Source organism: Pecten maximus, chromosome 4 (genome assembly GCF_902652985.1).
Source record: "Pecten maximus chromosome 4, xPecMax1.1, whole genome shotgun sequence".
Taxonomy (NCBI): Eukaryota; Metazoa; Mollusca; class Bivalvia; order Pectinida; family Pectinidae; genus Pecten; species Pecten maximus.
This window is the reverse complement of record NC_047018.1, coordinates 18213106-18240157: the sequence shown is the minus strand read 5'-3', so window position 1 is coordinate 18240157 and position 27052 is coordinate 18213106. Positions and strand designations below refer to the sequence as shown.

General features: G+C 36.5%; 1 protein-coding gene across 2 annotated transcripts; it reads right to left on the bottom strand.

The window, feature by feature from the left end:
• Nucleotides 1–2477: 2477 nt before the first annotated feature.
• On the bottom strand, nt 2478–26489 carry LOC117325408 (phosphatidylinositol 3-kinase regulatory subunit gamma-like). 2 transcript variants are annotated; one of them, XM_033881587.1, is made up of 13 exons: nt 26376–26489; nt 16700–16787; nt 11404–11434; nt 10916–11038; nt 10515–10613; nt 9783–9893; nt 9455–9532; nt 8758–9106; nt 7209–7692; nt 6708–6946; nt 6088–6327; nt 5306–5437; nt 2478–4947 (listed from the first exon to the last, which is right to left on the bottom strand). In XM_033881587.1, exons 2-13 carry the CDS (start codon nt 16733–16735, stop codon nt 4707–4709), a joined length of 2163 nt encoding a protein of 720 aa, XP_033737478.1. In that variant the 5' UTR covers nt 16736–16787; nt 26376–26489; the 3' UTR covers nt 2478–4706. The 2 variants fall into 2 exon arrangements, with proteins under 2 accessions (XP_033737478.1, XP_033737477.1); XM_033881586.1 differs by lacking the exons at nt 16700–16787; nt 26376–26489 and having other exon boundaries at nt 11404–12210.
• Between the last annotated feature and the right edge of the window lie 563 nt (nt 26490–27052).

Here is a 27052-nt window from a genome sequence, read left to right as displayed (position 1 = left end):
ATGTTGTGTATAATGTGTAATGTATGTTGTGTATAATGTGTAGTGTATGTTGTGTATAATGTGTAATGTATGTTGTGTATAATGTGTAGTGTATGTTGTGTATGTGTAATGTTGTGTATAATGTGAAGTGTATGTGTGTTATAATGTGTAGTGTATGTTGTGTATAATGTGTAGTGTATGTTGTGTATAATGTGTAGTGTATGTTGTGTATAATGTGTAGTGTATGTTGTGTATAATGTGTAGTGTATGTTGTGTATAATGTGTAGTGTATGTTGTGTATAATGTGTAGTGTATGTTGTGTATAATGTGTAGTGTATGTTGTCCTATGTGTCGTGTCTTTGTGTATATGTGTCGTGTATGTTGTGTATACTGTTGTAGTTGTTATATGTAGTTTGTTGTGTAATGTGTGTCTTTGTTAATGTGTGTGTCTGTTGTGTTAATCTTGTGTAGTGTTTTGTTCTCCTGTGTCGTGTTGTTTGTGTTCCTGTTGTGTGTATGTTGTGTCTCCTTGTATGTTTTTGTGTTGTTTGTTATGTTATTTTGTTACTTGTGTCGTGTATGTTGTCTCTACTGTGTCTGTTGTTGTTCATCATGTGTCGTATTGTTTGTGTTACTCTGTGTCTGTATGTGTTGTGTTAACTGTGTAGTGTATGTTGTTTAGTGTGTTAGTGTATGTTGTTTTTTATCCATGTGTGTGTATGTTGTGTTCTGTGTGTTGTATGTTGTGTATATGTGTAGTGTATTTGTGTTATATGTGTAGTGTATCTTGTGTTATGTGTAGTGTTGTTGTATTGTGTGTGTATGTTGTTTGTATGTGTCTGTGTTTGTGTTATGTGTCGTGTATGTTGTGTCTAATGTTGTATGTCTTTGTGTTATATGTGCTGTATGTTGTGTTTTATGTGTGTGTATGTTGTTTATGTGTAGTGTATGTTGTGTTTGTCTGTGTATGTCTGTTTGTGTTCCTGTGTGTGTCTGTTGTGTGTGAGTCTGTCTCTTGGTGTCTCTTGTGTGTCTGTGTTGTGTTCTTTGTCGTGTCATGTTGTGTCTCCTGTGTCGTGTATGTTGTTCTCCTGTGTCGTGTTGTTGTCTCTCTGTGTCGTGTCTGTTGTCTCTACTGTGTCGTGATTGTTGTATCTCTGTGTGTGTCTGTTGTCTCTCCATGTGTGTGTCTGTTGTGTCTCCTGTTCGTGTCTGTTGTCTCTCCTGTGTCGTGCTATCGTTGTGTATAATTTGTAGTGTATGTTGTCTAACACTGATTAATATGACTGTATGGCACCAAAACCTAGTAATAGACTAGAGTCATGTAGGCACTAAACAGAAACTAACTAGATGTAATTGAAATATTGTAAACGTTCTGAAGATTAGCTGTTTGTTGAAACTTTTTTGCCTCCGAACTATTACAAAAATCTTCTGTATAATGATAAATCCCGGAGTACATTTGTTTACGTTTGTCTTTTCACATGTTAAGATGTCTCTGGCAGATGCAGTATATAGTAATTCATTTTGATTTTGATTTCATTTTTAGCTCACCAGTGCCATCAACGACTTCACAAAAAATATTACCAATAAAATCCCAAAGATTGATGTGTTTAAAATGTTGAGCCATATCAATTACTTCAGCCTGAATCGGATTAGTCCTCTCACTATCTGGCTATTTGTTGAAAGAAACTCTTCTTTTCTCATTTTGTATAGTTTCCTGAAACCAAGCTTCATTACCATCTTAGATGGCTGCAAACTAAATTATAGCATAGAAGTATATTTGACCAGAAATGCCACTGGGTTGTAGCTGGTGGCTACCTCACTGAACAAACAAAAGGCATATTACATGATATCCAGAGCAATCAGAGTGACGTGTCTTGCCCAAGGACTCATCCACACATTGCACGGAATGATTGCTGATCTTGGCTTTCAGAAAAATACAACTGGCCCTGGGAAAAGGGATCTAACCGCACACCTTGGATCTTCACCAGGAGATAAAATCATGTCTGATCCTCCAGTGACCAAGCAATTATAGCCCCACATAACAAATGAGATAGTGTCAGTTCTCCAACAACCCTGAAGGGAATGTATCAGACTGTCATCTAGTTTTACAGATTGTCATTTTCATTACCCGATTGTGAATTCGGTATTTATCTCCTTGCTTTCAGTTCCAGAAAAGTTTTGGATCAACAAATAGTCCCTAGAATAAAATACTTTTGGAAGCTGAAATTTTCATTCCACACCTCTTAGACCAAACTAACAAATATCTCCTTCTTGCTTGTTGGTAATAAGCCAATAGGTGTGGAAAATTTCCCGATTCATGGATCAAAATGAATCATACGTTTTATTAACTTCTTAAACAAGTTAATGAAAACTCATAAAGCAAACGACTATCACATTGGAACACATACTTTTCATTTAACATCAGAAAAAGCACAGATTCCTCTGTAACATGTGTAAACATTAAAGAAACAGAAAATATAATAGAATGCCCGAGATAAAATTGATGCTTTTATTTGTAGGATTTGTGTAAGATATGAACTGATCGATACTTGTCTGCTTGGCACTACACACAGAACCACACAGACAATGAAGTCAATGATGAAGATGTAAGTTATGGAAACAAATTACACAACATTTCTGTCATAACAATCAGGCATGTATATGACTTTTCCATCACACCTGGTAGTAGTGAGAAACTTGTACACAAGATTTCATAACAAAAGTCATAATCTAACTGGTATACAGAAGCTTAATCCTCATACATAACAATTTATATAGCCCTCCTTTCTCTGTAAAATATAGCAAAGATTTCTGCAAAAAAAAAAAAAAAACCACTTGTAAGTTTATTTGCCGGATTCAGTCCTTACTTGTTATACATTTCATTTGGAATGTATTGTGTTCTTATTTAACTATGAAACTCTTACAAATTGTTACAATATAAAGCAAGTTTGTTTTGATAGATTGAGAGATTCACAAAATATAGAATAACTTTTGTCAAAAAATATTATTACAATGAAAACTTTGACGGTTTTCATATTGTCTTTGTGATACAATCTTGTCAACTGATACACATAAATAGTTTGCCCTGTAAATGTCATAAACATGCTTTTAATTATTCATATATAAAATACTAGGAAGACGAAGTTATAATATTTGAATAAGTCAACGTTTCATAAACATATGTGAAAATTATCTTCTAAAATTTGAACCTGTGAAAGCTTTAAGGCCAGGGGGCACTATTTGAACTTTTGAAAGGTCAAGCTTGTCTCGTATATTAAGCAGATATAGTTATGAAAATTTAAAATAAGTTAATGCTGAAGGAACAAGCAGTATAGTTTTAATGATGAATATATTAATGCATTTAAAATTTGTGGCTAAGCATACTTCTAAAAATGCTTAGCATGGTACAAAATTAAGAGACAGTAATAAATTATACAGAAAAGTTAGAGACACGCTCCATCACTCTCTACATGGTCGAGTGAGTATTCTGCCTGGAGGTTGTCGTACCTTGTACCATATCTCTATCCTCCTCGCCAATCGTATCACTAGAATTGGATTATCTATGGAAAATATTTCTGGAAGAGCACAGGTTTATTTATGTATTACCAACACAGAAAGATATTTTCAGCAAACACACATGGTGCTTATCAAAAGGACACAAAGAACCATGTATAGCACCAGTCTGATTCCGTTACCTTAAGATAGTCAGGTATGATGAGAAATGGGAGATGATCTTAATCTATGACCCACACTCACCCACTCTCACTCATTTTATATTAATAACATGCACATCAGCGACCAATCAGAGCTTTTTCCTGAATGAGCTAGAGCACAATATTTACAGTTTTGCTAACTGAACACAAGTCGTAATAGAACAACATATTTTTTGCAGGTCCTGTGGTTTAACAGACACACAAATGCCATTTAAATCATTTCCATGCTCAAGAGTAACAATTTGATTGCAGTACAATGTACATCAGCAACAAAAAAACAAACAACAATGCATCACTGATGACTCTAGATATTCTAGCTATCACCATTCGTTCTCACAAACATAATCTTCAAAAGACAACAAACTTTCACAAAACAAATTCAACTATTCTTCTCATGCAAATCACAATCATCATGATAAATTTCCCCACATATCTTTTTCTTCTGCAAAAAATATCAGTAAGAAAATTACTTTGAAATCTATAACATGCAATTAAGTTTCTTTATGTAGCACTTGGGGCGTACCAATCACAGATGTATCCTTTCACTTCATTTTTCTGCTGTTCTCATACCATTTGGTGAATCATTCACCTAATGTCACAAACGTCACATTTTGTTCATTCATCCAAGAAAAAAAACAACTAAATATATAATTATTTGACCAATGAAAAAACAGTTTGACTCTGTTATTCAGCAGTCTTGTAGACTTGATCCAATGAAACAAAGCGTCCATGGTCACATGACCATTTGTGCACCAGAATTGAAAGACGTTTTCTAGTGGGTAGCACATTAAAACTAGTACTTATATTTTACGACGAAGAGTTTATCTCAGCAGATCTCTTTGATTAGAGACACAGCACATATTTACGGTGGCTATCACCACCACAGTTTCCTTGCTCGATATATAGCTTCCACAAACTTAAGATTATGCTATGAACTCGCATTGTAACACTACTGACGAGAGGAATCACAGTTGCCTTGAATACTGTCAATAATTTGTATATGTATATGCACTAAGATGTCGTTGGTCGCATTTTGAGGTATATGTCCGGACCTTGGCCCTGAGCACTTGTTGTCTGGCAGTGTACAGGATAAATTAGTTTTGTGTCCAACTCTCCATTGTGTTCCTTCAGAGATTCTCTGTGGTAGTGCAATACAAGATCTTTCACATCGTCAAACTTGTAAAAACCTTCAGAGAACCCGAAGCGTCCTTCATTGTTACCGATGATGCAGTGACCTACTTTCCCATTGCACCTGCAAAAGAAATGGACATTCAATATAATACATCTATAAATCATAATTCAAATCCAGCTTGATATTTGACATGTTGTTTTAAGGATTTATACACTATATAATCACTTCTTAAAGAAATGCTTTTTTTCAATATGGACAATTTCAATTTGGACAATTGCAATCTGAAATAATGCTCTCTCTCTTGATGATTTTTTTATTCAAACTTGTGACAATCCAATTTGATATTTATCTCAAGAAAATGCTAGAAAAACATTTAACATTTAATTCACAATTTTGTTTTCACAATTAACTTGATATTCTGCCACTAAAATTGTGAAAATAAATATAAAATTTGAATGACTATCCCTGGAAAACTTACATGATTGACAACACATGGACACGATCCTTTGGTCGAACCAGGAATGTTCCATCTTTTGTTCCAGCGAGAAGACGCTCTGCTTGTTCCCGAACACAGTTCACAAACCAGTTCTTCTCATTTAATAGAGGGTCCCTGTAAAATCAAATTCTCCTTGTCAAACTTTGAATATTTAAACAGATTCTCAGCCTTTACTGTTTCTAAGATACAGTGATTTCTGTTGCTAAGATACAGTGATTTCTGTTGCTAAGATACAGTGATTTCTGTTGCTAAGTAATCTTTTCAGACATCATTTCTTCACTGATGTTCACTACTTTACATATATGCAAATCAATTTGGAATAAAAATAGAGTTTACCTGTATAAATTTCACCTATATCCTATTTTTTTGTTTTTGGCGTATTGCATATCCAGTGAAAGATGGCTGATTAGGATGATAATGTAAACTGTATTACATATCGAGTGAGAAAATCTCCACATAGAAGTAGCCTAATTAGGTTCTTATTTGATAGAGGATCCCCGAATACATATCCCATTTGTTAAACGATGAATATTTTAAAATCACTCGCCCTTAATGGTAACATAAACATATGGGAACAGGTAAGAGGCCTTTCATTGCACAACTTCCTGTGATCATGTTTCACTATTTAGAGCCAGTGAAACTCTAAACTGAACAATAAATGTACCAGCCTTTATCACCATACAAATCACCACTGTTTACCTGTACATACAATTATAACATTACTTCCCATCATTTCTTTATACCTAACATTCAGACATATTTACCTGTCGTTTTCCAGGAGAATGGCGTCAATAGAATCGGGCTGTTCTCCTTGGTCCAGAAGAAACTTCTTCACCTGCTCTCGCTGTTTATGAAGTCTCTTGATTTCTGGTCTTAAACTGTTCATATCACTTATTAGTGTTCTATTTAGAGTAGTTTTTCTGTTAATTTCCATTTCCAATTTTTCTTTACTTTCATAAATACTTTGACATCTACTTTTTAACAGCTCATAATTTTCATGTAATCTGCAATGAAAATAAAACAATAATTAGCAAATAACCTTTAATTAAAATATCAATTGTGTAATGAAAATTTAGCCTCTCGCAGTAGCTAATGATTACAGGGAGAAGAAGGAAGTTTATTCAAAATAATATAATAAACAGGTTCAATGGGATCCCACAATGTTGTGATCAGTTTGGATGACATTTTAGATCCCCACACCAAAGTATTCTCATTAACAAAATCCAACTTGACAGAATGTTGTCTTTTGACCAATACATATTGCAGAAAGAGTAGATTCAAAATCATCAAAAAGTTCAAATGCTGATCTTTATAAATCTGACTGAATGATCCACCAATTTCTATAGACTTTCTATGAAATTTGAAGTGGGAAAATTATATTTACTTTTGAATATCGTGGAGTGATACATCTCGCTGATGTTTTCTGTGGAGTTCCATCTGTTCCTCGAACACGGCGACGGTTTCCTTGAAGGCGTCCAATGCCTGGTGTTTGAGCTGGAGTTCCTGAGAGAGTTTGGAGTGTTCCTCGTAGTGTGTATCGTATTCGTGCATCTTCGTAAGGTACTCTGCATTGATTCTTTGGAGTTTCTTGCATTCTTCCTTGAGACTGTCTGTATCTAACTCCTACAGAACAAAAATTTAATGCAATTAATTTCGACTAAATATATAGTTTAAAATGTCCTAGGTAACTGCATATATTCCATAATTCTACAGAATGAAATCCATATTTAACAACAAAGATCTATATAATCACCCCTTACTTGAAATTAAGAATTAAAGGTAAATTATCACCAAGGATATCATATATATTGTTTGGTGAAGGCTGAACATGATCCAATCTGCCATTTAGAATAGTTAAAATATTTATGGTGGGAAGATGACTTACCGCTGCCTTGTTTTTGGACACAGGGTAAAGAAGCTTGGTATCGAGTGTTCGGTTGTAGATAGACAGTGAAATATTACTGTAGTGCTGTATAAGCTCCACAACAGAATTAAAAGTTAACGGTTCCACGAAGCCGAACTTGCCGTCGGAACTGTGGTAAATTTTGATGAGTTTGTTAGTTCCGCCTTTCCGTATTGTTAATGTATAATCTCCTTGTGTAGCTGAATCGCGCACCAGAAACGTTCCATCAGGTTTGTCTCTTAACAGTTCATTAACTTCCTCACGGGACAGATTCCCCCAGTACCATTCTGCTTCCTTTAGTCGCTCCTCGGCAGACATGACGGATAGATGTTCTGAGGATATGATCGGGGACTGTGGGCGGGGTGGCCGGGTGGGCGGTGATGGGGGAGGTGCTTCTCCCCAACTTCCGTTCTTCAAAAGCTCCTCGAAGATGTCTATGTGGTACTTGGTGTTGTCAACAATCTCACTGAAACAATATAAATCAACATTTTACTTTCAAATTAAACATTTTAAATATACATTACTGATACCATACCTAACTACTTTCGAATCAGTACTTTCGGCCAAACTTTTGAAATATATGACATCAAAGTTAAGCTCCATCACTGACTATACTTGATCAATGTACTTGCATGTAAGACATTATAAGCCTCCGAGTTATAGACTGGCTGTGGGTTTTTACATTCTTAAATCAATATCCAATTCCTGTTTCCATCACCATGGAGATGCTGAGAAAATCGCTTAACAATGATAGGCATCCCCAATCCCTTCTAGACTCCACATCTAACCTCACCTAACACATATAGACTTCTGAATGTCTATTGCCCTATATAATGTAAGTATATACAAGATAACAGACAAAAACCTCCTCATCGACAGGCAGGACAGAATTCTCTTAAGCTGGAACACAAGTTATAAATCAAGGCATGTTCACCACCGAGTCTGAAGTTTCCTTCAGGGCTCATTTCTTTGTGTCACTCATTTATAAATAATGAAAACATCCTGCTTCCTAGTTCACATGGTATTATTTTCTGCATGCAGATCACAAATCATCCACTGACCCGACACAACAAGTATTGATTACAGAATTCTAATCTTAAGATAATAGGACCAGAGTCCATGTTGTGGTATATGTAAAGACAGCCAATCAGGACAGATAAATATTAATGTTAGTGGGTCATATGATTAACAGTATCTGTGAAATGAGGGGCAAGCTCAAATTAGTTCTATTACCTATGATTTTAATGTTAAATTAAAGAAGACAAGTCATTTAGACAAAAGCCTTTTAAGAAGTATTTTGAAGTCAGATGTATGCCCTCCATCCACCTTCCCCGATCTCGGGTACATAACAACATTGATCCGTTTTATTTCAATGCTTTTGCACCATCATGTTTTCAATTCTCTTTTTATCTTACAGCCATTTTGCCTTGACTGATTTTTTGAACGTTGATATGACGTTGAAGCAATATTGATATAGTTTCTATGAGATCACAACATCACCATTCTGTTCTCATTTTAAATCCACACTTACATGATTTTTTCCCAGGGCGGCCGCAGCAGTATGTGACAGAACACGTGGGACAGTTTGTCCAGACCGTCGTCGACCTCAGACTCGTGCTGTATCTTCCATAACCTGATAAAGTGCGCCATCAGGAAGCGCAGCGTTGACTGATGAGGACCTGGCAAAGCTGTGATCAACTCCATTAAAGTTTTTGTGATATCTGATGATCCGTGTTCACGTTGCTGTGCAACAGCCATGAAAGCGTCGTACATGTCGACAGGGATGACTGGGTTGGGAAGCTCGCGGAGGTACTTTTTTAAGGCCCCAGCAACACAGTGCACATTAAACGGAGCCAGATTCACCTGTGTAGGATCATTTACTGTGAAAAGATAAAAATCACATATCAAAAACACTGGAACTACTTCAATTTTTATTTCTTATTCTTCATGCATATCCAAATATAATACAGTGTACATGGTAGTTTTTATCCTCACAGAAATTATTGAGACACAAATATTGATTCAAGTCAAGATCTGTCAGAATACTGTCAATAAATTTCAGAAAATTTGTAAACTGATGTGCAGAGCACTATTGAATTAACCTTCTATAAAATTCCTATATGGTTATTATGACTAGAATTATATATCAGTCATACACCTATATTAGCTCACACAAACTGATCTCTCTGTTAACATTTAACAGTGCCAAGTACTACCAGGCAACTTACCTAGGTTTAGTTCAGCCTTGATTTCGTTGATTTCCTCAGTCTTAGCAAAAATTCTATAAACACTTAGTGCTTCAGATTCTGAAACAGGATGTAAATCGAATGTAAAGACTGACAGCTAGACAGAGTTTTAAAAAATACAGGTTTTTAACAAAGTGCATACATGGTAAGGTAGTAAAGCAGGAGAAAGGGCATTTAAAAGCATACATAACACAAAAATCTTTTTTCCATTTTTTTTTTTTTTCAGAACAGGATAAGGACACAAACCATTAAAATGATATTAACTATTAATAGAACACTAGTTAAATCAGTGGCCCGTTTGTACACTTACTGTGGTCCACACACCACTTCTCAATCACCTCCGTACACTTGACAATGATCCAGGGCGCCTCTAACTGGCACTTACTAACTTCCTCTCCTAATTCTGCCCCAAATGATGAATCTGGAACAAAGATGGGGAATATATTGGTCGTCATTTGTCAGGAAGTATCATGAATAACTAAATTACATATTTAATCTTCTTTTTTTTTCTCCCTCAAAGGTATTAAGGTTAATGAGCTTTATTCCAGAAATATAACAAGCTTAACTTTATCAGTTTACATACAATTGTAACTATGAAAATTATTGGTGATTATATTATAAACAGGAATATGAACTTTTTGTTTTCTAATTTAATACATATCAAACTAGGATAGACTTATATGAAATCTGATATCAAAAATCCCACCATTTCAATCTCATTGTAGCATTATTAAGTGTTATTTTGTTTAAGTTCAAAAATAAAAATTTGCGAAAAAAAAAGAAAAAAAAAGAAATTCCTATGATCTGGCCTGTAAAATAACATTTTCTGTACAATCTCTGTGCTATTTCCTAGGCCATATGTGATTTGCAATGGATAACACATCAACAGAGCTCAACACGATTTAAAGATTTCTGACTGACCTAGTTTCTGATAAGTCGGCTATTCAATGCATGACTAATACTACAATTCCTAACAGAGTTGTCTGCCCTTAGCCCATAGTGTCGACTGTTACAGCCAGTGAGACCGGATAAGAAAGCTTACTTTGTGTGAAACTGGGTCTTCTCAAGCGGTCTATCTTTGGTACATTGCATTCTGACGTTCTTGATGCGGAGCAGTAGCGGTGAGAGCACATACCACATTCTGTGAATAAAAGGAACTCAATATCAAAATAAGAACATAAATTTCTAAAGCAGTTTTTTTTTACCTCAATGTAATATAGAAAAAAAACCTCATCATTTCTTTAACAAAAGATTCTTTAAATACATTCTGCCGACATTAACTTACAAGATTTTTTTTGTTGCTTGTGGAAAACACAGTTGTGTCAAAACACAATCAACTTTATTATTTTTTTTCATAAGTTTTAGATCACTTTTCAAATGAAGAAATGTCAAGACACAAAGTTAAAAAGTTTCTAACAAGAAATCTGTAATAATCATACTTACCCCGACATTGAAGTCCCTGGCGCACAAGTCCATAGAGAAACTTGTCGCAAAGATGACATCTTTGCATTGATGAGAAGCTATATTCTGCAAAGCGATGTTCTGAAGAAGCTCCACAGCTTGCGGCTAAACAAAGAAATTAACAAATTCAATTTACATTTTCTGTGGCGGAGATATCTTTCACATAAAAAAAAATAATCATCAAATCAAAACTAGAATCATAGCATCCATTCATTGATTCCAGCTTTCATATACTTGTAGTAGCTATATGATACTTATATGGAAACAAAAATATATAATGTAAAATTATCACTGTCTTTTATACATAATGAAATTTCTTATCCTTCCATTCAAAATTTTTTAAATGAAAACTTACAGAAATTAGTGTAGTTTTTCTTAACAGACATGAAAATAAAAAAAAATATTCACCTAAAATTGTTAAAATCAAGGCTTATAATTTAAGTTATATGAAGAAAAATGTTAAAACCTACCTTCCATGGGGTCAGAGGGATAGACAGGTCCCTGGGGATAGAAATCACACAGTTGAGTAAATTCATTTGATGAACAGGGGCATTGTGAAGGAAATTCGTACATTTTCAGAGACTCCCCATAAATATACACAGGTAGTGCTCTACTACTGCCAGTCCTCCACAAGTCAAAAAATCTTAACACACCAAATGTAGGTCAGTGGAAAAATCCGGTGTTATTAATCCATCCTGTATACCATGTTAAAAATATCCTCACACAGTATGTAATAAACTCCTATTAGAACAAAATAAAATCCAGAACTGTTCACAGAATAACAATCCACAGTGAAAATGATTTAAGTAGATCCCAAGATGTTATAGCATGTTACACTGTGGCCATATCGCCAGACCATGTGTACAGCTGTGTGGGTAGAGAAAGAGTGAGGGCCTACAAGCTCTGTGGCTTTACAACTGATAGAGCCATACACACAGGGCCAGGTAGGTATGCTAGCTGTCAGCTTGGTTCTGCCTCTGTGAGCAAGTGTGTCAGTCCAACCAGCCAGCCAGGCAGGCAGGCAGCCAACCAAAGCTTAGCCTACTTTCCAACATAACAGACTTGGCAGGGGCCCAAAAGCCGGATCATTATCAGCCAAGGAATACTCTATATAACTCTGACAGCCTAGGCAAGGCACCCACTATACTCACTGGCAGGGATAACACCGGTATGATTCTCAAAACCTCTGTACTACACAGCAAATACCGCTATATACTCAAAACCTCTATATACTCCACAGCCTGAACCTCTATATACTCAAAACCTCTGTACTCAAAACCTCTATATACTCAAAACCTCTATATACTCCACAGCCAAAACCTCTATATACTATACACCTCTATATATTCCACAGCGTGTACCTCTATATATTCAAAACCTCTATATACTCCACAGCGTGTACCTCTATATAAAACCTCTATATACTCCACAGCGTGTACCTCAATATACTCAAAACCTCTATATACTCCACAGTCTACACCTCTATATACTCCACAGCCTGAACCTCTATATACTCAAAACCTTGAAGATCTATATACTCCACAGCCTGTATCTCTATATACTCAAAACCTCTATATACTCCACAGCCTGTACCTCTATATACTCAAAACCTCTGTACTCAAAACCTCTATATACTCCACAGCCTGAACCTCTATATACTCAAAACCTCTATATACTCCACAGCCTGAACCTCTATATACTCAAAACCTCGATATACTCAAAACCTCTATATACTCCACAGCCTGAACCTCTATATACTCAAAACCTCTATATACTCCACAGCCTGTACCTCTATATACTCAAAACCTCTGTACTCATAACCTCTATATACTCCACAGCCTGAACCTCTATATACTCAAAACCTCTATATACTCAAAACCTTGATACTCAAAACCTTGATATACTCAAAACCTCTATATACTCCACAGCTTGTACCTCGATATACTCAAAACCTCTATATACTCCACAGCGTGTACCTCTATATACTCAAAACCTCGAAGATCTAGATACTCCACAGCCTGTATCTCTAAATACTCAAAACCTCTATATACTCCACAGCCTGTACTTCTATATACTCAAAACCTCTATCTATATACACAGCCCTATACACAATATCTATACACACAGCCCTACACACAATATCTATACACACAGCCCTATACACAATATCTATACACACAGCCCTACACACAATATCTATACACACAGCCCTACACACAATATCTATACACACAGCCCTACACACAATATCTATACACACAGCCCTACACACAATATCTATACACACAGCCCTACACACAATATCTATACACACAGCCCTACACACAATATCTATACACACAGCCCTATACACAATATCTATACACACAGCCCTATACACAATATCTATACACACAGCCCTACACACAATATCTATACACACAGCCCTATACACAATATCTATACACACAGCCCTACACACAATATCTATACACACAGCCCTATACACAATATCTATACACACATCCCTATACACAATATCTATACACTACACTACAATATTGCCACACACATCCTCTTTACTCCACCCAAACCTCTAGAAACTTCTAAACTGTCTTGCTCTTTTAATGTTTGTTTTATTAATCCATCAAATTATAAAGAAAACTTTTATAGTTAGTAAAGTAAACTAGATAGTACAGTAAAGACAAAATTGTGATGAAATTATTGTCACCTTATACAAAAAAAAGTCGGTCACTCATTAGTGATGGGATACCAGATGTCACGCAGTGATGTATGCCACTAAACCAGGTAAATTATACACCTGTGAGAAAACTGCGCATATGTGTGCAGGTAACACAGGTAGAATGCACATCAGCCTATCATTTGCCTGGCTAGACTGTAACAGGTCATTTAACACGATAATGTCATTTTAAATAAACTTCTATTCAACATTCAAAATATGATGAAAACGTCACCACTAATAATATGCTCCTAAATTTAGGAACTATCAAATTATGTATCAATACACTATCTTGGTTCTGCCGGAGACAGATTGTTATATACATATATGGAATTCTTAAACATTTCAGTTATTTCCACTTGTAAATTTGTATCACTGCTCAAAGGCAACATTTAAGAAAGAAAGAATTTAAGAACTGAAGAATATTTGTGAAATACGTATGCCAATTTGTTTGCACTTTGCCAGAAATGGAGTTAAAACATGTGATATCAAAATGTGAAGAACAAAAAAAAAAAAAAAAAAAAATTGACGTTTCAGTATTATTCTGTGTGTGGTATCTTCAATATTTGTTGACTTATTCAGACACATATCTGGAGATACTGGATTATTAATAATAGATAAAATTATTTCCATAAATAGTTTTTATCAGAAGTGAACAGACATAAATTAACAAAGTCAATTTGGTGACACCTGTATGTATTAAAATGTCATTTATTGTAAAATGTGGCTTAGTAAGACATGTTGACAATGCTACTGCGCAGTAAGTTAGTTGTTATTATTGAGACCTGCCTTGTGTTTTTATACAGGTATATCAATTTAATGTTTATGCTAATTTGCTGAAATTTTACAAAAGACATGGATGGAGTGTCTCATGAAACTCACTAAAGATACAGTTTCTTAAAAAAATATAATATTTTCATTGCACTGCTATATTTTACATTTCTTACATAATTCATACATTAAAGGGGGAAAATAAACAAGATCAATCTTTGGCATGTCAGTTACCTAAAGCGTTTAATGTATTCATACATATCAAGTCCCTATATATTGTAGTATAATGCCATCAGACAATGAGACTTGTACCTGTATTTTTGTCAGGTATCAAGCCAAATTTTACATTCTTTTTTAATAGGTCCTCAAAAAATGCAAATAAATTGTAGAAATACTTTTTATCATATATCCTCCTCTGTACGACTGGTAGACAGATATTAACATAATTATCATAAAAGTAATTTGAGAAAGAGAAGACAAACATTTATTGAGTTGAATTGCATGGCCAGGACTTTCTAAGCTAACAGTTTAGGAATGGCAGGCGAGGACAAGAATATGTCTTCATGCTGAAGTTAAAATTTACTTTTCTGAGTATTTCCTTTGATGCCATGAAGAAGGAAAGGGGTTGAGCTAGGTGTAAGGAATTGTAGACTGTTGGAATATTTAGTTTAAAAACTAAATTAGTGGACTGCCAGCCTGTCTGGAGACATATAGCCAGCACTATCAGGGATCATCTGGGGCAAGTACATCCTGCTCCCTGTAGTACAAACCCACACAGGCCAACTCAGGGTGACTAACTTACACCTATAAACCCATTAGGCCTGGTGTTTTATTGAACAACTTCAAAGTCTCCACGCCTGTGACACATTTACCTGGTGGCCAATGTTACTCTGGAAAATTACACTCCCACTTCAAAAGTGTAAATTCACCACCGTCTCTAATTGTTAAACCACAAATGTAGTTTCACAAAGCACCTTTCCACAAATCTGATTACATTTTGTTAATGAGTTTGACCTAAATTATGTCGAGTACCAGATTGAGTACAGGATCGGGTAGTGACGTCTTAAAGATGATAAAACAGAAATTAACTGAACTGGAAAACATTTTGCATTATGATGAGAACATGGACTAATTTGCAATGTGTTCCACCAGAATACTAATGGACCTATAAATATAAAAGAATTAATTACGTTAACTACAGCATGATAATTATATGTCAACATTACATAATGCCAATTTTCTACGTTCCCACAGGTGGTCAAAAGTCATTTATATAACAGGAACATTACTGTCACACTCACAAACAAAACACATCTTAAACTGTCCAATTTCATGCTGTACATGCAATGACAAAGTTTGTACTTTTAATTCACCCATACACACCCCCTGGATTGTCTGTACAATGGTTACAGTAGTTTTGGATTGCTATCAGGAAAGTCATTATATAAATTCCCTTAACCTGAATTTGGGTATACAAAGGATGTTTGATTTGTATTTACAAATGTATACCTGTCTCCACTTTTATACAAACCTCCTTGATTGTATTTTGACTTAGTAAAGATCAATCTTTACTTGATAATTATGGCTATATGTCTACCCCACACCTTGCCAACAGGATACAGATATCCAAACGTATCATTATATTTGAGCGAAATATAACAATTTTTAACCTGAATTCCTTTCGCATGACTACAATATTTATTCAAATAAACACCCTCCTTTATTACCTTTGAATCATATTTATCCAAATAAATGCCTTCCTTCAATACCCATATGAAAATCTACCATATTTATGCAAATAAACAACCTCAACGCGTCATTCAATACCTATATACCATATTTATCTAAATAAACAGTCTCAACGTCCTCCTTTAATACCTATATGCCATATGTATTTAAATAAATGCCCTCCTTCATACATATACCATATCTAACTATCTTATTTATGAAAATTCCATTTTCTACGTCATTTCTGACCCTTTCTACAGAGAAGTCTCTCTGATCTTTTGGATCATATCTAGTCCCAAGAAATAACTGACCTGGGAAGACAAACCCTCCCCGTTTGAATTATTGTATTTTCCACTGTATCTCTAATTATTTTATTGTCTTGTATCATATCTAAATAATTAGTTTTGAATTTCTATAAATTGAACATCTTATTTGAAATCCAACCCAGTAACACTACATCTTGGTTCACACAAGATTACAAATTGGCTTTTTGGAGACTATCAGAAACTAGTAAATGGAGAAAAATGATACCAATGGAAGGAACTCACATTGCTAGATTCTGGTTCACGTCCCACACAGTTCATCAATGGCCACCATGATAGATTTCTTGTGAAAGCTATCTTGAACTCCCAGCTCCTGTAAACAAATAGTTAAATGACAGTTAACAATTGCAATACTTTCAGGTTTTTGAGTGACAATCACTTCCATTTCATGCAATTTCAACAAACTTTTAGGTAAAATGAAGCTAATGGATTCAGTATTAGGCAAAGCCTATCATTCCAGTATGGAACATATAAACAATAATGTATATTCTCTATATTTACTAGTGAAGTAACGAAAATTATTCATTCTACAAAAGTGATATTTTTCATAGTTTAACCAATCAAAGCATGGACATTATCTGTAACATTAACAGAGAAGGTATTAAAAGTTCAGCATCAAATCGGCTTGCTGTGGTATTAATAGTGGTCATGAATGGCAAAACTTCGGAAGCAAATATAACCATGTGCATAAACAAAAGTCATTGATAATGACTGCTATTTATATTTAGTATGAATGACAGAGCTTTGCAGGCAAACATCAAAATGCACATGTAATGCTCTTGTCACTGATAAAGACTGCTGTTCTATTTACGGTTGTTATATGACAGCTTTGCAGACAACAATATATTTCATATGCGCTTGCAACTGATAAAGACTAAAATACCATGGCTATATTTACATTTCTTACACTTTTTCTTGTCTTATGCAGACTCTCATTCAATTTAATAACCAGTAAGGTATTCATCACTGACAGTGTGATCCTTTAAATGGAGCGGCCATTTTGACGATGAACTGTCTTCGCCCTGTGCTATGTAACAGTTATGACATAATAACGGGCACACTAATTTGGCCTTTCGGGACAGATGAGCTAAAAACAAGGGTACGTAGAATATTAAGTTTCTTTACTAAATTATCAAGGTAACTTCCAACAATAGTTTAATATTTCGATTCAAAATCAATATAAACATTTCATTTTTTACAGTAAAACATTTCTCTGGGATGTCTTAGCTACAAAGATTAAACTTCAGTAAGAGATGGGATGGCTACAAAGATTAAACTTCACTGGGTTTTCCACTCATTGAATTAGTGAAATACATTTGTACCTTGGGGCGAAAGTTTGAAATATATCTCGGGAATATAAATGAGGTAAGATGTGACGCAATCTGTCCATATGTCGGTGGCAGAATATGAGGAATGACCCCGATATCAGCATATGAATGTCACAAACTTGTACCTGACACAACACTATAAACTAGTGTTTGATGTGAAAGTGTACTTGATGTTGTCGACAAGACGTATAGGCAGGTGTTGGATACGGGCTGTATATATTACCGACTGGTACGGCTAAGAAACTATGAAATCTCATCTCCGCATTCATATTCCTGTTTTGACGTCAATTTGTTTTTAATAACTTCGTTTTAGAAACCATGAAGATTGATTACCAGACATATTGATATAACATATTGATACGTAATCACCTGATGTTAGCGGGGCATCTAGTACACTAGATTCCGTAATAATGAAACCACACAGACAGTTAATTACTACAACAGGTAAACCCTGACCTTGATCTATAGGCTTATGGAAGTGTTAAATGGTGTATCATTAATCCAGAATGAAAATGTGTACAAATCTGGCTAAAATATCTTCAATTTTTCATAGTTAGGTCACGGGACAGCACATAACACCAAGGGTATATGCCTATCAAATTCAAATGTATTCAAAGCTGGAGGTTATATGATAAACTTGAACTCCATCTATAAATGTATAGCTTAACAAGGCTTAACAAACACAAAACATGACAAATGACCTACGCTACCATAACATTCTACGGCAGAATCGTCAAAAGACATGATTTCAGAATTTGGTCTGAAAATGATACACATGTATATTGATAGTGTATTCATTTTTTTTTATTTCAAAACTTTGATCTGAAACACATAATGTTTCTAAATGTAATTCCTTAGTGATATAAAGTCAATTCCTTTTGAATGCCTTTAGCAGGAGAAATGGTAGCAAAATAACAAATGTTCTCCTTTGGCTCATGCCAGTATAACCAGAAGTTCTCCTTTGGCTCATGCCAGTATAACCAGAAGTTCTCCTTTGGCTCATGCCAGTATAACCTGAAGTTCTCCTTTGGCTCATGCCAGTATAACCTGAAGTTCTCCTTTGGATTAACCAGAAGTTCTCTTTTGGCTCATGCCAGTATAACCAGAAGTTCAATGTTCTATAAGAGTAATATGACAATACCCACAATACGTAGAACTAGGAATCAGCATGTTCGGCAGGTTGCTTTGTCTACGATTAGACGGATATCGTAATCATGTATGACAGGAGGTTAGCTAAAGCCATGCCAGACACAGATCTACAGGCTAAAAACAGAACAGGAGACAATGAGCCAAACCTTATATCATTGTCTTCAAAAACGTAATCAGGAAGATAAGAGCATAATATAGGTACTTCGAGCTTGTTCTTATCGCTTGTCAGTCTTTGTAGCCATTTCTGGCATAAGTCGTTATTTTTACCTGCCAAGGAAGTCGACACCCATATTAGCAATAATAGTCAGGGTGCTTTAAAGATCAACCAGAGCAGGCTAATGTACCAGTGTAATTGGACCAGTGTGCCGAGCACAAGATTGTACCAGATGACTCCCGTGTCCATTGTTAATATATGATTAGGATCATTCAGTGGTTCCCTTAAGACAAAGGACGTTTAATCGTCATTTAACTTGGAACCTTGCTCAAGGCTATTGTTTTTTTCCCCTTTAAGATTGACCCAATGTACAATTAGCAGAACCAAGGCGCCATTCAAATGAATTAAGTTTGGCTGACATTTGAATAGATATTTTTTGCCAATTGATTAATCATACACCGACACGGGGTATTATTACATGTTAGACCTACATTCACTAAAACAATGGTGTTTGATGTGCACCTTGTTATTTCTTCATCAAACTTCACAAGTCATTAAACTCCGATCCATACACCCACTTCACCTTTCGATTGGCTGGTGTGATTATCTCACCACTTCAGTACAGGACCAAACTGGATTTTCCTACCAATTCCTGTCATCTACTAAAGGTGTTTGGAACAAACCAGGATCTGGGAGGAGACATTAACCCATTCTACCGGCCATCAATCAAATCTCCCAGATTTTGGTTGTATAGTACAGAGGTGAATCAGATGTACATGTGGAGTGGTCAGTTCAAACAAAATTAAAGGCCTGGAACTACCATCAACTATTGCATATAACATACTTAGAGCAGAACAGTTAACAATAAAGGTGAATTGCCCTCTATTTTACTTTATTTGGGAAAGAAAATGAAATGGTTTAACCAGGAACTTGGGTCCTTCCTGGTGTTTAGAGTAGTGCATTAGAGGTGGGATTGTTCACCGACCCATGATGTCTAGTGAGAGTAATATGTATAATGTGATGGCTCATTTGCTGCTGGTTTAAAGGCTCCAGGTAGATATAAATGGCAGCATAGACATCTTTCTTCCATATTACAACCCCTCATTATAAATCTACTGTTAGTTAAGCCTGACCGTACTCCAACCTATATAACCTTCTCCACAACATGACTACCTCATCATCAAACAAGACATGACAAAACTTTCCAGTGACAAACTTTCTAGATGATGATGATGATATCTGCCGAGTAAGCCTTGTCCCTTACTCTGCCAAATAAGCCTTGTCCCTTACTCTGCCAAATAAGCCTTGTCCCTTACTCTGCCGAATAAGCCTTGTCCCTTACTCTGCCAAATAAGCCTTGTCCCTTACTCTGCCAAATAAGCCTTGTCCCTTACTCTGCCGAATAAGCCTTGTCCCTTACTCTGCCAAATAAGCCTTGTCCCTTACTCTGCCGAATAAGCCTTGTCCCTTGCTCTGCCAAATAAGCCTTGTCCCTTACTCTGCCGAATAAGCCTTGTCCCTTACTCTGCCAAATAAGCCTTGTCCCTTACTCTGCCGAATAAGCCTTGTCCCTTGCTGTCCAGTAAGCCTTGCCCCTTGCTGTCCAGTAAGCCTTGTCCCTTGCTGTCCAGTAAGCCTTGCCCCTTGCTGTCCAGTAAGCCTTGCCCTTTACTGTCCAGTAAGTCTTGCTCCTTGCTGCCCAGTAAGCCTTGCCCTTTACTGTCCAGTAAGCCTTGTCCTTCACTGTCCAGTAAGCCTTTCCCCTTGCTGTCCAGTAAGCCTTGCTCCTTGCTGTCCAGTAAGCCTTGCCCTTTATTGTCCAGTAAGCCTTGCCCCTTGCTGTCCAGTAAACCTTTCCCCTTGCTGTCCAGTAAGCCTTGCCCTTTACTGTCCAGTAAGCCTTCCCCTTGCTGTCCAGTAAGCCTTGCTCCTTGCTGTCCAGTAAGCCTTGCCCTTTACTGTCCAATAAGCCTTGCCCCTTGCTGTCCAGTAAGCCTTGCCCCTTGCTGTCCAGTAAGCCTTGCCCCTTGTTGTCCAGTAAGCCTTGCCCCTTGCTGTCCAGTAAGCCTTGCCCCTTGCTGTCCAGTAAGCCTTGCCCCTTGCTGTCCAGTAAGCTTTGCCCCTTGCTGTCCAGTAAGCCTTGCCCCTTGCTGTCCAGTAAGCCTTGCCCCTTGTTGTCCAGTAAGCCTTGCCCTTTGCTTTTCAGTAAGCCTTGCCCCTTGTTGTCCAGTAAGCCTTGCCCCTTGCTGTCTAGTAAGCCTTGCCCTTTACTGTCCAGTAAGCCTTGCCCCTTGCTGCCCAGTATGCCTTGCCCTTTACTGTCCAGTAAGCCTTGCCCCTTGCTGCCCAGTATGCCTTGCCCCTTGCTGACCATTAAGCTTTTCCCCTTGCTGTCCAGTAAGCCTTGCCCCTTGCTGCCCAGTAAGCCTTGTCCCTTGCTGTCCAGTAAGCCTTGTCCCTTACTGTCCAGTAAGCCTTGCCCCTTGCTGTCCAGTAAGCCTTGCTCCTTGCTGTCCAGTAAGCCTTGTCCTTTACTGTCCAGTAAGCCTTGTCCTTCACTGTCCAGTAAGCCTTTCCCCTTGCTGTCCAGTAAGCCTTGCTCCTTGCTGTCCAGTAAGCCTTGCCCTTTACTGTCCAGTAAGCCTTGTCCTTCACTGTCCAGTAAGCCTTGCCCCTTGCTGTCCAGTAAGCCTTTCCCCTTGCTGTCCAGTAAGCCTTGCCCCTTGCTGCCCAGTAAGCCTTGCTCCTTGCTGTCCAGTAAGCCTTGCCCTTTGCTGCCCAGTAAGCCTTGCTCCTTGCTGCTGTCACTAGCTCATCCCTGCCATACCTGTCAGTGCTAGCTTTAATTAATGCTAGCGATTCAATCTAGAGATCAGATTGAGCCTTAAAGCCTGTGCTGGGTTCTGTGCTGAGTTCATATACCGGATAGTAGGTCATCCACAGCCCAGTTCACAACCCACAAATCCATATACTCAATATTACTAGCAAGCTATGTCAGTTACCAATAACATTAAATATCTAATTCTTAGCTGATAAGCCATTTTTTATTTGGATGATTGGCATTTCGTGAAAACTTGACCGGAGCTTGGCTCTCTGGCCGATAATGTATGGTTTTTACCTAGACATTACGGAAAGATTGAGGAGATAGGGATTAAATGCCTCCCTGCATGTCTAAACCTACTACTGCTTGAGTCAACTCAGCACAACATTACTGTTTACAGCATGATGGGATTTGGCAGTGGCTATATAATGGGGTATTTCCAGCAACAGATGTTGGCTTGCTGGTGGTTTGTCTTCCTCTTCAGTGGAAAGCATGCAGGATTTATTAACAAGTTCAGTTATCTTTGTACTTCTAGTGAAACCTTTCGAAACAAAATTCTCAGTAATACAGAATTATATATATAACCAATCCTAAAAACAAGTTCATTTAACTTTGTACTTCTAGTAAAACCTTTAGAAACAAAATTCTTAGTAATATAGAATTATATATATAATCAATCCTAAAAACAAGTTCATTCTTTGTACTTCTAGTAAAACTTTTCTAAACAAAATTCTTAGTAATATAGAATTATATATATATAACCAGTCCTAAAAACAAATTCAGTTAACTTTGTACATGTAGTAAAAACCTCTTTAAACAAAGCCTACGGTAATACAGAAACCTATACAAACAGACCTTTAAACAAAACCCTCGGTAATACAGAAACCTTTACAAACAGACCTTTAAACAAAACCCTCGGTAATACAGAAACCTTTACAAACAGACCTTTAAACAAAACCCTCGGTAATACAGAAACCTTTACAAACAGACCTTTAAACAAAACCCTCGGTAATACAGAAACCTATACAAACATACCTTTAAACAAAACCCTCGGTAATACAGAAACCTTTACAAACAGACCTTTAAACAAAACCCTCGGTAATACAGAAACCTATACAAACAGACCTTTAAACAAAACCCTCGGTAATACAGAAACCTTTACAAACAGACCTTTAAACAAAACCCTCGGTAATACAGAAACCTTTACAAACAGACCTATCAGTAAGTACAGTTACATCAAGTCCACTGACAACTGTGAGACAGACAACCACAAAAGATTTGCCCTTTCCCATGAATAGCCCAGTCAATGTCTTCACGAAGAGAGCAGTGACATAATGGTCACATGATCAAATGGTATCGTAGTCTAATAACACATATTGTGTCCTCTATACATTACAATGGAAGGATGCAGTGCAAATGTCAATATTTTCAGTGGAATTATCATAACCGTGACTTGTTCTTTAAATTCAATCAAATTCACTAATCTTCCTTTCAGTTGATTAGAGAAAAATTTGGTCATCTTCCTTTAAAGTTAACAGAAAACACATATATATACAAACATATAAATAGAATTCAATAATATATAAATAGAATAGAAGTTTGGGAAACTGTGAAAGTTTATGGAAAATAACACTTGATTTCCTTATAGGTACATTAAGTCAAAGTTCAGTGGGAATATAAATCTTCAACCAAATATAGGGAAGTTCCAAGCAGGTAGACAACTACATAAACCCTGGATGGCACCTGTTGGCCATACACCAGTCAAGCTGGCAGCCATGGGTAGACCATAGCAGTCAGACTGGGAGTGGTAGGCTCTAGGATGGAGTGTTACCTACACCAAGTATCCAAGGAGGATTTATGTTAGTGTACTGATAACTAGGTTCATTCTAGTGAACTTAATCTAGGCCAGAAAGGTAGGCATGTGTGTGAGTGTGTGGTTGGGAGGGGGGATATAAATGTTGATAAAAAGAAGGAAAGAGAAGGAAAAGGAATTGATGCTGTCAGTGGAAATGAAGTTGAAATGGAGGAATAACATTCCAGGATAAAGCTTGACAGATAGGCCAAGCTACAGATTGCAGCATGGCAAAACAAAAATAAATTCATTTTTTATATTCACTTCATTAACCAAACATTTATGCATGGCATATTAAAAATTTGTTTGAGGAATTTGGATGAAAAGAAAACTCTTGGCTTGTCATCCAGCTTGATATAATAGACCACAAGCACCACAGACTTGGTATATCTACAACAGAACATCAGTATTGTGGTCAGAACCAACAGCCTATTGGTCTGCTACTAATATTGCCAAACTAATTATGCCAGAACCACAAATCTCCTGTCCTGACCTATATCTGTGTAGAAACATCATATCCTGCTATACAGACACTAAGTGTCCACCCTCCACCAGACATGTTTACTCACAAAATGCTACAACACCCACACTTGTCCGCTCTACACCTTTCCCATACACACACAAAAAAACTCATGGGATGTATTAACAGACAGCAAATCTGTCAACCACTCGACCTAAAGACCTAGTTTTTGCTGATAAAATACTGTTAGGCACTGCTTTATATAAATATTAGTGGTACATCATATGTTCATTGTGCCTTATGGAGTTGTCAGAGAGTGTTTGGCTTTGATTCAACACCTGGTTCTTAATACACCTGTAACACTATCTAAGACCTGGCAAGGATGGAAATGGAAAATTACAGCCACTTAATCAAAGAATGATGAAATGGTAGATTACAGCAACTAAGAATGATGAAGTGGTAGATTACAGCAACTAAGAATGATGAAGTGGTAGATTACAGGCACTTAATTAAAGAATAATGAAATTGTAGATAACAACCACTTAATTAAAGAAAGATGAAGTGGTAAATTACAGCAACTAAGAATGATGAAATGGTAGATTACAGCGACTAGGGAATGATGAAATGGTAGATTACAGCGACTAGGGAATGATGAAGTGGTAGATTACAGCAACTAAGAATGATGAAATGGAAAATTACAGCCACTTAATTAAAGAATAATGAAATTGTAGATAACAACCACTTAATTAAAGAATGATGAAGTGGTAAATTACAGCAACTAAGAATGATGAAATGGTAGATTACAGCGACTAGGGAATGATGAAATGGTAGATTACAGCGACCAGGTAATGATGGAGTGGTAGATTACAGTAACTAGGGAATGATGAAGTGGTAGATTACAGGCACTTAATTAAAGAATGATGAAATGGTAGATTACAGCCACTTAATTAAAGAATGATGAAGTGGTAGATTACAACAACTAAGAATTATGAAATGGTAGATTACAGTGACTAGGGAATGATGAAGTGGTAGATTACAGTGACTAGTAATGATGGAGTGGTAGATTACAGTGACTAGGGAATGATGAAGTGGTAGATTACAGCGACTAGGAATGAAGTGGTAGATTACAGTCACTAGGGAATGATGAAGTGGTAGATTACAGCGACTATAAATGATGAAATGGTAGATTACAGCGACTAGGGAATGATGAAGTGGTAGATTACAGGGACTAGGAATGATGAAGTGGTAGATTACAGCGACTAGGGAATGATGAAGTGGTAGATTACAGTGACTAGGGAATGATGAAGTGGTAGATTACAGCGACTAGGAATGAAGTGGTAGATTACAGCGACTAGGGAATGATGAAGTGGTAGATTACAGCGACTATAAATGATGAAATGGTAGATTACAGCGACTAGGGAATGATGAAGTGGTAGATTACAGGGACTAGGAATGATGAAGTGGTAGATTACAGCGACTAGGGAATGATGAAGTGGTAGATTACAGTGACTAGGGAATGATGAAGTGGTAGATTACAGCGACTAGGGAATGATGAAGTGGTAGATTACAGTGACTAGGGAATGATGAAGTGGTAGATTACAGCGACTAGGGAATGATGAAGTGGTAGATTATAGTGACTAGGAATGATGAAGTGATAGATTATAGTGACTAGGGAATGATGAAGTGGTAGATTACAGCGACTAGGGAATGATGAAGTGGTAGATTACAGTGACTAGGGAATGATGAAGTGGTAGATTACAGCGACTAGGGAATGATGAAGTGGTAGATTACAGCGACTAGGGAATTATGAAGTGTTAGATTACAGCGACTAGGGAATGATGAATTGGTAGATTACAGCGACTAGGGAATGATGAAGTGGTAGATTACAGTGACTAGGGAATGATGAAATGGTAGATACAGTTCTAGGAATAATTTTGTATAGATTAAATAGTTACAAGTCCCTGCTGTGGCCCAGATTATCTGTTTAGGGACTATTTATTAAATAGATATCGCAGTGCTTTCACTTATTTCAGTGGTAGATTTTTCGAAAAGCCACTTGAAGGTACCATGCATAATGTAATTCTAGTCTAACTTCCATATCGATCCTAACACTGTTAGGGACAAATGAATAGCTTACTTTTAGCTTGTCTTCATCCATATCTTCCAACATAACACCAGTTATATTGCGGTCCCTGAAGAGTTGAGCGTAACGGTAGATGTTCACCGCGGCCATCCAGTCAGTAACATCATTGATATTCCATTCTTTCAGGGGCTGTAACAAAGGAGAATTACCTTGTAAATGACCTGTAACATCAATTAGACCAAATGAGTTCGTAACAGGATTCAGTGTGAAACATTTTTGACAGCCACTGAGAAAGATATATTTTTTCATGAAGTTAATGTCACCTGTTTAATCTATCTCACAAGCTTATAAGGTAAACATACTTAATTTGACAGACTCAAAATTTTAGCACAAACCCAATTAAAACAAATTAGCAGAATGATGAATTAGAAACCAATGTAGATAAACTCCAATAACGCAATCATAATTTAGCGGAAGGCTTCCAGTGTGAAAAACATGTAAGTCAAATTATCGCTAAAACAAGTATGTTTACCTAATACACTACCTCAGTTCTCAATGCCTTTTTCTTCTTCTAAATTCCTAGCAATTCCTGTAGGAACTCTATAGTTTGTTTAAATATATTTATGAAATCTTGCATTTGATCTCCTGACCCTGACATTTAAAACCCATGTCTATCAAAGTATCATCAGACTTTTTACTTTAATTGCAGTATTTATGGTATATATAATGAC

Excerpts from the sequence above, each read along its gene's own strand:
- LOC117325408 (XM_033881586.1), bottom strand. The coding sequence starts at position 11,506 with ATGTACGAATTTCCTTCACAATGCCCCTGTTCATCAAATGAATTTACT. Across the intron at positions 10,614-10,915 it reads CCAGGGACTTCAATGTCGGG|AATGTGGTATGTGCTCTCAC; the intron begins GTAAGTATGATT and ends TTTTATTCACAG. Across the intron at positions 9,107-9,454 it reads CAAGGCTGAACTAAACCTAG|TAAATGATCCTACACAGGTG; the intron begins GTAAGTTGCCTG and ends ATCTTTTCACAG.